Source organism: Sesamum indicum, linkage group LG13, assembly GCF_000512975.1.
Source record: "Sesamum indicum cultivar Zhongzhi No. 13 linkage group LG13, S_indicum_v1.0, whole genome shotgun sequence".
NCBI classification, from domain to species: domain Eukaryota; kingdom Viridiplantae; phylum Streptophyta; class Magnoliopsida; order Lamiales; family Pedaliaceae; genus Sesamum; species Sesamum indicum.
Genome location: NC_026157.1, coordinates 959,029 through 969,631, shown reverse-complemented (window position 1 = coordinate 969,631; position 10,603 = coordinate 959,029). Strand labels below are relative to the sequence as shown.

General features: G+C 36.7%; 1 protein-coding gene across 2 annotated transcripts; it reads left to right on the top strand.

Annotated features, from left to right (window-relative positions):
* LOC105176032 (zinc finger BED domain-containing protein DAYSLEEPER) lies at nt 3,749–10,044 on the top strand. 2 transcript variants are annotated; one of them, XM_011098708.2, is made up of 5 exons: nt 3,749–4,228; nt 4,306–4,390; nt 6,666–6,896; nt 7,216–8,087; nt 9,113–10,044. In XM_011098708.2, exons 2-5 carry the CDS (start codon nt 4,345–4,347, stop codon nt 10,025–10,027), a joined length of 2,064 nt encoding a protein of 687 aa, XP_011097010.1. In that variant the 5' UTR covers nt 3,749–4,228; nt 4,306–4,344; the 3' UTR covers nt 10,028–10,044. The 2 variants fall into 2 exon arrangements, with proteins under 2 accessions (XP_011097010.1, XP_011097011.1); XM_011098709.2 differs by having other exon boundaries at nt 4,303–4,390.

The following is a 10,603-nucleotide window of genomic DNA, read 5'->3' as shown; positions in this document are numbered from 1 at the left end:
TGATAATTTAATAGATTTAATGCCTCCATTTTTTTCAAAAATAAATATGAGCGCAAATAATCTAACAACACACTCAATCGATCTACGACGTGAGGGCCCACATTTGTCTGTAAGCAGCCAAGTTCCAAGCATGTAAGATACACATTTTGCCCATTTAGCTTAGGTGGATGTTGTCAACAAGCCGAAAAAAAAGGTGGAAGATAGGTACCACTTGAGTTATTTATTAATTTATTATTAAAAAAATTATATTATTATAATTTTTTTAAATTATATAATATAAACATGACGAATCGCGATTTGAAATCGCGACTCATCAATAAAAAAAAAAAACCGTATGGAGAAAATCGCAAGTCGGGATTCAAAATCCCGACTTGGCTATTTTTCTTTTTTTTCATTTAAATAAATTTGTATAATTTAATTTATATATAATTAATTTTTAACAACATATTAAAATTCAAAAAATTCTAAAATTAACATTGAATTAATTTAAAAAATTACAATTAAGGGTACAAATGTAATAGTTATTTATTTTGTACAATTGTAAAAAATTATAAAAAATGTATAAATATAAAAGTGTACATTTTTGTATAATTGTAAAAAATACAAAAAGTATACAATTAATCCTGGCAACCCGGTACTGGCACATCTGATTGTGTTGAAAAATTTCTTTGTTGGGCTTGTTGTCATGCACACGTTTGTGCCCAATCCATCTCGTTGTGAATACGTGTTGTTTGATTTCGACCAGGGCGCGAAGAGATGCGAATAGTAGGATCGTGGACCAACTCAAATCCCGGTACATCCCAATAATCTTCAGAATGCACAGGTTCAAATGACTTAGAATATGTATTCTTATAAGCCATTATATCGTAATAATCCTACACCATTGATACAACATTAATCATGTATGCAGCGCATACCTTTTGAGCGTGACTGCAAGGAATACCAAATTGAGTCCATTTGCCGCAAAAACATTCTCGGTTCGCAATTTTGACAATATGGGTTTGACTCCATGTCCACTGTGACGTCTTGTAACAACCGATGTGGACTGTTGGAACTAATGGTATTTGGTGATGGTATGTTCAATAGAATTTTGATGCCAATGTGTGAATATCTTATGTGCAAAATCCGTCCACAGTTGGTTGTTTGGCCAACATTACAGAACTTCTCGCTAACCTCTCACGGAAATAATGGACACTTCGCTGAAACGTCATCTCAGCAATTGCTATCAACGGTAGGCGGCGAGCGCCTTTCAATACTTCGTTTACGCATTCCGACATATTTGTTGTCAGAATTCCGCATCGCCATCCACCATCATGTGATGCTGTCCATTTTTCCTTGCCGATCCTATCTAACCACTGAAACGCCTCTAGTTTCTGGCTCTTTATCTCCTCCATAATGCGATTGAATTTTCTGATCTGATATTCAAAGCCAGCTTTCCAACAAAGATCCTTCAACACAATATTTTTGTGTTTACTGTTGAAATTGGAACACACATGTCGCAAGCAATATCGGTGCACGCCGTTAGGTGGCACGAAATTCGGACATTCACGTATAGCTCTTGTGATACCAGTATGGCGGTCAGAAATAAGGCAGATAGCCCGTCGCCCCCGTATAATGTGTCTGCTCAATTGTCTAAGAAACCACTTCCAAGATAAATGTGATTCTTCATCGACAATTGCAAAAGCAAGAGGGAGTACCTATTGATTTCCATCCATGGCAGCAGCAATCAACATCTTGTGCTTATAGTTTGTGTATAGATGGGTCCCATCTACACTGATAAGGTTGCGACAGTGTTGGAACCCTTCAATACACGGCTTGAAAGCCCAAAATACGTACCCTATCATATATGCACCGATTGATGTGTCGCGGGCTTTGTGTTGCCAATCAACAATCGTTCCTGGATTATATTTTGGAGAGCTCCCAAGTATTTGGGTAGCTTTTAAACGGAGCTCTCCCATGTGCCATAAACCATCTCACGTGCCATCTTCAAACTGTATCATGCCTTTTGATATGGTATATCGTATCCGGTATGATCTTTCACAGTCTGGATGACATGCTTTATTCCATATGACGGGTTGCATTTTACATGTCCTAACAGTAAAAACGCAACATAAACCCTATCTAAATTACCGTGTTCGAGGGACATTTGATTCAATATACATGTATGGTCCCCTCCATATTTTGTTATTGTCCACCTTCTCATTTTTTGTTTGAAAATGCCTAGCAGCTCCCATTTACACCACATATCTGAAAAAAATGAACACGAATCAATCGAATAATTTTGTATGTTTATACATATACGACAAAAATATATATATATACCTTCGGTGCTATGCTTACACAATACTTTCCACTTGGCCTTGAACTCTCAGCTACCCAATACTCGCGTCGGGCATATCGTATTGAGTGATCTTTCACCGCCTCGATTAAAACTTTTTTATTTTTGAAAAGCATTCCCACATCAAGTCTGCCTTCGTTTTTGTCATAAAATTTTGCATATCTTAAGTTCGGTACATTAATAGAATCCACTGGTACCTCCGGGAATGTTTGTTCGAAAAATAGTATGGAGCGGTAAAATATTTGCTGAGTAGTTCGATGTGGCGTAACCGGTTGAGAGGATGTTGATGTACCTTGTGCAAAATTTTCGGCCACAACATTTATGTCAATATCTTGTATTCCATCATCCGGTGGAATTGAATAATCCACTTCATCCGGTTCGGAAGCTGCATCTGATTCATTAGCCAAAGTGTCCGCAATAGGGTTTTCTGGCTCGGCAGTGTCTTGTGCAGAATTTGGTATAAAATGGGAGGTAGATGGAGTATGTGAGTGGGTGGGCTTTGTGTAATTGAGTTCAATATTATCGAGCCCTTGCGTAACAGACACCAAGGTAAGGTAGTGAATCCTTCAAATGACACACATTGATCTCTTTACTCGGATAGCTTCATACCCGCACCCCTGCCGCCTCCTATCTCGTCATCCCATGCGCCACCCTTGCCCCTGCCGCAAATGGGGGAACGACGAGCCCCTTTGCCATCGCCCCCAAATTTGGCGACGGCAACTTTGTCCAGATAAAAAAAAGGGTGACGGCGTCGCCATCGTGCATGATGCCATCACCCTTATGCACTGGGGTGGCGGTCATTGTCGTCGTCTCCATTTTTTTTTAATTAACTTAATTATATTAATTAAATATATATTTTAGTTCAGTAAGAATAATTTTAAATAATTATATTAATTATTGTATTTAAATTAATTTAAATTATAATTATCGTAATTGCTTAATATTTATATTCATGTAGATATCTAAATTTAAAAAATAAAATTTAGTATACTAATCTTTATTATGCAATTTTTTTTTATTTTTTTTGAAATTTTGGCACTTAATATAAATATATTTAAGAATAAAAGAAATTATATTTTTAGAAAAGAGAAAAATGCAAAAACAGAAAATTTAAGAAAAAGTCAATTGGATCATAGTAATTTTAGATACAAGCATTTTAATCAATTAATAATAAAAAATATTAAATAACAAAAGACAACAAGTCTAAACGCACTTCAGACGTGTGCACCCAATATTCTGTTAATTTCTAATGAAAGAGGGAGTTTTGTACTAAATTTATTAAAATACCAAAAGAGTTTTTAACGTATTTCTAATACATACAGATATTTTTATGTATTTAAAAAAAATACGGAGTTTAGTCTTAATTAAAAAGAAAAAGGTAAAATAAGAAACGAGGTGTAGGCGTGGCTGACGGCTCTACAAAGTAGAGAAACAGCTACGACACTCTGTACCCCTCCCCAATTCCCTCGTTGCTGTTTGGCTGTTTGGTTTTCGGTCTCAAGAATTTCCTTCGGCGGCTCAGATCTGGCTCACTCTATAATCTCAGCTCCGACTCTTCTCATCAAACTTCAAAACCTTTCCCCTCTTTCTTCATCCTTCTTCCTTTCCCTCCATTTCTCTCTCTCTCTCTCTCTCTCTCTCTCTCTCTCTCTCTCTCTCCTGTTCTTTTGTCACATATACACAACACTTAGTTGTTTGATTCTTCTACTATTACCGGAAAGATCCACTTGAATGTTGGATTTGTGGGTACCTGCTTTCTATCTGTTTTTCGTATTTCCCTCTTCAGTTATCGAATAACAACTAACCCAACAAAGTTGACCCTATCCAAGTCTCTTGATCTGAGCAGCCAGTGCATGAGTTTTCGGTGGCAATCAGTCTCTGTTTATCTCAGTATGAATTTAAATGCCTGAATTTCAAGTTGTTGTTGTGGTTGTCTGAATTGACATCTGGGTTTGATTGTAAAGCAGACAACAACAGTGGGCGGAATAGCTGCAGCTGCCAATGTGATGGATTGGGGTGTTAATAATTCATATAGTAATCAGTCCTTAAAAGGTTTGCAGTTATTGTTGTTTTATTGTCAATGCTGTAATGGGATGAACGTTGTCGGATTACTTCTTGTTTACTAATGCCACTCGGGGTTATATTTTGTTCTGTGGCTTTTATTACCTCTTGAATGGTTGGCTCCTTTCTACTGTTCTTCTTCTGCTTGTTACTTTGTGTTTGGACTAGTTTTGTTTTCTAGTTTAGATTGATTAGCAAAGTATGAGATTTCATTTGGCTCTTGCTCTTGTTCTGATGACTACTGATCTTCTTTGTCACTGCTATCAAATAAGTGCCAGTGCCTTGATTTTTTTCAATTTATTGTTTCTTTTTTAAGGAAATTCTTTTAGTAATATATTCAAGAACGGTCAGCAATGACTGGATAGCCTTCTACCTTGCCTTGATATTTTTTACCATCAGAGAGCATCTGTGTACTTCAAATTTACCATGCTTACAAACAATTTGGATGAGAAGCAGTAGTTTTCTGCCTTATCTTTGCTTTATGTTCTCATATATTTTTCCGGCTTTCTGAAACTTGCATATTCGGCCCTTGACAAAGTACTATCGGGTAACACTATTTTTGAAATATTTTTTGAGATATTGTTAATTAAGCTAAAAGCTCAGGTATATGTTGTTATAAATAAAAAAGTTATAGCTCCTGGAAATCAAGTAAATTTTCAGCTGTTGCAGCTTGGACATGTTTAATCATGGTGGAGGTATGCAAATTTTAGAAGATTTTTCCCTTTGTTTTAACAAAGGAGAGTGAATATGAAGGAGATTATTTGACAGATGAAAATCTGATAATTCAATTAAGAAGTTAGTAGGAGAATCAATCAGCGAGTTTGGCTCAGACCTTGACAACCTAAATGTAGGACCAGGGTGTATTCTCAAGAAATTTTGCTAGTATGCTAGTATTCACTGCTGTCCTTTCTCTATGCTTTCTGAAAAAAGCTACACAGGCAAGTTCAGAAAAAACTTAAGTTGCAAATAAAGTGGTTTTCTGGAAATGCTAAATGTGATTATGTGCATCATTAAAGCTTAAGCTTGACTTTGTTAACCCAATTTTACAAATTGCTCCTGAATAGAGAGATATAACAATGCGAGTATCCAATCAATTTAAATCAAATAGTTAAATGATCTAATAAACAAGTAATAGAACTTTTTAATTTGGCTGATTTAGGAAAGACAAGTTTTCATTCTCAAAAGACTCAGATGTTGCTGCTGCTATTTTTGTTCCGGAAGGGTAGATACTATTATACAAGAATTAGACTAATTCTTTGCAGTTTCATTCTCAAAAGAGGTTGCATAAATTCAAAGTTAGACATACTATTTATACAAGAATGAAACTGATTGTTTGAGGTAGGTCTGGAAACTTTTTTCCTGTTATCATAGTCAAATCTCATTGGATACCTAAATTTGCATCAGATCACTTTAAACACTTGCTTTTCTTGTTTGTTATCCAATCAAAATTTATGCTCAGAGCAGATGAACCTGATATATAAGTCAATGTAAAAGCTATCTGGGAAACATACCTGAAGGTGGCCAAAATAGATTAGATCCTTCAAGTGCAATGCTGAAACAAATTTTGCATGTTGTGATGTAATTCCAGATATATGTTCTGGCAGGTTTATGTGGTTTAAATGCATAATAAAATCTCGATGGTTTGAGATGAACTTAAGATGGTTGAATAACTTAGTAGTTTGCAAGCTTTTATGATTGATTGACTTTACAGAATTCCATCCTGTTAAATTTTGTTTAATACTGAAGCTGTTCCTGAAAGTTGATCAAGTCCACAAGATTATTTTCTGGTACTCACTTTTCGGCAATTGAGTTTGGATTGCAATATATCTTTGAAATTTAAACTAGTTTTTTGAATTTGAAAGCATTATATTGTGTGCATCTCAGACTAGCATGTTAAGATAGTTATGTTAATGTGAGAAGGATGATGAAAAAAATATAAGAAAAAGGTGATACAATCTGAGAAAGACTGGTGATGGAATCATTTGAGATGGTTTAGGCAAATTGAGGCTTTTAGGTGCAGTCGATAAAAATCCTGGTGGAATTTGTTTCAGTAGTAATCCTTGAGGAAGAGGCTGAAATGAAATCACATGTATGTAGTCTTAGGCAGGATTTGAGTCTTTAAAAATCAACCTCACTACAATGGAGTGGAAGGATGATTCCAAGTGTTCATTAAGATTCCTAGCAGTGTATAAATTTTGTTCTCAACTAATGGTTATCCTTTTATCCTTTATCTGACTGATGATATTATTTTCTCTCTTGTTTGTAGTGGATATGGATCCCAAGTCTGCCACCGTAATGGGTGGAGCAAGTATCCCCCATATAGAGCCAGTAGATATTGGGTTGGGCTCTGTAGAGAAGGGAAGTACTATTCTTACTGCTAAACCCAGGAAAAAGACCATGACTTCAGTATATCTCAAATATTTTGAAACAGCTGTGGATGGGAAGAGTCGGAAGTGCAAATTTTGTGGACAAAGCTATTCTATTGCCACTGCTACCGGTTATTTTCCTTTTCTTTTTCTCCCCTTTTTGTTCAAGTATTTCAATATTTCATTGAGTAATCCAAATGCATTTCGAGTATGTCCACTGTAGGACGGATTTTGATAGTTAGTAATAGAAAGTTCGCCCTGGTGTTCAGACTTACACTTAAGTTACAAGAATTTCCAAGTTATGGCTAGTTACATCATGCTTATGATCCAAACAACCTGGACATACATCTTGATTTACAATTGGAGCATTAATTTAGCTGAAAAAATTGTTAATTTTCTTTTACGGGAAGCTGTGCCTAGTTAATGACAATCTTCCATCATTTATTGAAGGCAATTTGGGGAGACATCTGAGTAATCGACATCCAGGATATGATAAGATAGGGGATTCTTCCAGCAGTCCCACTCCACAGCCCGTGACAGTTGCTAAGAAACCTCAAGCTCAAGTAAAGGTGCCTGTAATTGAACTTGATCACTTGAATTGGGTGCTAATCAAGTGGCTCCTTGTAGCATCACTTCCGACTTCTACTTTGGCAGAAAAATGGTTAATAAATGCATTTAAGTTCCTCAATCCATCAGCTGAGCTTTGGAGTGGGAAAAAATTCCAAACAGTGGTCCTTGAAGTCTTCAGAAGCATGCAGGAATCTGTGAGACTGATTGTGGAGCAGGTTTGTTCCAAGGTTTCTGTCACTCTTGATTTTTGGACTTCTTATGAACAAATCCTGTACATGAGTGTTACATGTCAGTGGATTGATGAAAACTGGTCCTTCCAGAAAGTTCTTCTTGATATTTGTCACATTCCAAGCCCTTGTGGGGGGTCTGAAATCTATTATGCTCTATTGAAAGTCCTCAGGCTGTACAATCTTGAGACTAAAATTCTCTCTTGTACTCATGATAATAGTCCAAATGCCTTGCACGCATGCCATACACTGAAAGGTGATATGGATAGTCAGAAAATGGCTGCATTTTGCTATATTCCCTGCGCTGCTCACACACTGAATGCAATCATAAATGATGGGTTAAGAACTACAAAAGCAGTGATCTTAAAGATCAGGGAGTTCGTGCTGGAACTGAATTCGTCTTTGGAGATCTCTGATGATTTTGTGCAATTTACCACAGCATACCAAGAGGGGAACTGGAAGTTCCCACTTGATGCCTCAGCACGGTGGAGTGGGAGCTACCAGATGCTTGATATTGCATGCAAGGTATAATGCTCTCATCCCTTCTAACTCAATGAAGATGCTCTCATCCCTTCTAACTCAATGAAGATTTAGCTCATTTCCTCATTAAGTTGGATAACCTGAGAATAAGCATGATGCCTTATATATATTTTTGAGTTTACTCATAGTCCATTCTGATGTTCTTTGCATTCCAAAATGTTTGATTTAAAGTCTTATATTGAAATCAATGTTTACTTATTTAGAAGTGACTGATGATTCTCACTTTTAGACTAAGCCTGCTGGATGACCTCGGTGAGATTTATGCTATTGGTGTGCCAAAAGCTACAGAAGTGGCTTGCTGCATTTTACTTTTGTTGGTCTCCTTTAGGCCTTTTAAGTCTAGAACCTGTTTGGATGTTGCATGTGCTAAACTCAAATGATTTATATTTGGTGCTTTCATAATTGGTGTTATAATCTTTGGCTGACTACAGATTCAGGTTTTTATGACCTGCTTTCAGTTACACATACATGTTGAATATGTAATCCTTTAGGCTCCCATAGTTGTAAAAGGTCCGCCATGGCGCAAGCCCAGCCCCATTTTTATAAAATGGCGCTGGGCTTGCTCCTGGCACAGAAATGGCGCACCACAGTGCACTTTTTCCTATGGCGCCAGGTGAAAGCGCTGGGCTTCGCCTAGCTTGAAATGAGGCTAGACTTGCTCAAGCCCAGCCTTTAACTTATTTTTTACTTAAATTAAAAGAAAAACAGAAAAGAAGAAGAAAAAAGGAACAGAAAGGGCTCGCGTGCTGAAGGTTGGTCAAGTAATAAAACTGTTGTATTTTCTGACATGTATATCAAAAACTTCAGGGCACCTTTGCACCATGAGCCTTTAACGACTATGACCCAAGTTTCTAGAATTTATGGTCCCTTAGACCTTAATGTTCACATCTGGGATTTGTTGGGTGGGGGACCCAAATGACAACTCCAAAAGTAAAACAGAGTGGAATATCATATACAAAAGAAAACTTTTTGAGGATTATTTCTAATTAAGGGATATATTTCTTTTGCAGGCTGGTAAATCGATGGAAACTGTGATAAGGAAGTATGAAGAACAACTTGGTAGTAGATTGCTGCTCAACTCTGCTGAGAAAAATGTTGTTAATATTATGCATAAATACCTTGAGCCCTTCTATAAGACCATTAACAACATATGTACAAATAAATTACTCACCATTGGAATGGTTCTCTTCTTCATGGATCATATTTCTGAGACAATTTCCGCCTGCAAAGATTCAAGGCAAACCCCAGACTGGCTCAAGAGTGCTGCTGAAGACATGTATATCAAAGCTCAAAATTACAGCGATCAGGTTTGCAATGCATTCACCTACATGACTGCAATTCTTGATCCACGGATTAAAGTTGAACTCATTCCTGAATATCTTAACTTAGAGCGCTATCTAGAGGAGGCAAGAAATCATTTCATTAGAAATTATTCTACCAGCTATTTTTCATCTATGGCCAACACATACAGCACTCAAGAGCTGGAAGACCAAGGAAGTGCTTCTTTTGCAGAAGAAATTGCTCGTAAGAAAAGAAGGGCGAGCATGAACTCTGCTACTGATGAGCTTACCCAATATTTATCTGAGCCACCCGTTCCAATGCCAACAGATGTTCTGGATTGGTGGAAGGTAAACAGCTCAAGATATCCACGGTTATCTTTGATGGCTCGAGATTTCTTGGCTGTGCAATCAACATCTGTGATGCCTGAAGACATATTCTGTATCAAGGGAGATGAAATTGATAGACAGAGGTTCTCTACGCCCCAATCTGATACACAAGCTCTGCTTTGTGTAAAGTCATGGATGCAAAATGGAATCAAGCTGAAGTACAAATCCACTGAGATTGACTATGAAAGGATGATGGAAATAGCTGCTGCTTCAGCAATAGAGAACAGCAGTAGGAGTTTCGACAGAAGCAAAAAATGATAACTTAGGTTGGTGGATGTTTGGAGAAAAACAAGACGAGGTCCTTAATTTAGGTGAATCCTGCTATGCTAATGTATTTAGTTTAGATATGGAAATCTTAGGATGGGGGCGCATACTCATCTATCTTGCCATGTAAAATCATTCTCTTGTATCTAGGTGGATCGTGGATTAAGTTAAATAGCACAAGTTGGAAGTGCTGCAAGGGTCTTTCTGGATATAGATTAGGCGACATTACATCGACATCCTTCAAAATTAGTTTTAAATATATAAAATTTCTTATTCTTTACAAAATTATAAATACGTATCTGAAGTTACAATCATAATTACAAGTATAATTTTTCTATTTTGAGATAAAATTTTACAAATACACTATTTGAGATAAATTAGATCGACAACCCTTTAAGAAACGTACTTGTAATTTTGCAAATGATAAGAGCTGTGGTGTAATTAGATAAAATCTCAGAAGATGTCTAGATGTACAGAAGCACCTTGTCACAAAATTCTGGGCTCTGCTGCTTCGCTAGATTGTCCAAGTTTCAGAATGCATGATATGTAAGTATTAGAAGATATTTTAGG

Bases quoted from the DNA above. Each gene is read 5' to 3' on its own strand.
- LOC105176032 (XM_011098708.2), top strand. From the start codon at position 4,345: ATGGATTGGGGTGTTAATAATTCATATAGTAATCAGTCCTTAAAAG. The intron at 4,391-6,665 runs GTTTGCAGTTAT...TCTTGTTTGTAG, and splicing joins TAGTAATCAGTCCTTAAAAG to TGGATATGGATCCCAAGTCT. The intron at 6,897-7,215 runs GTTATTTTCCTT...CATTTATTGAAG, and splicing joins TTCTATTGCCACTGCTACCG to GCAATTTGGGGAGACATCTG.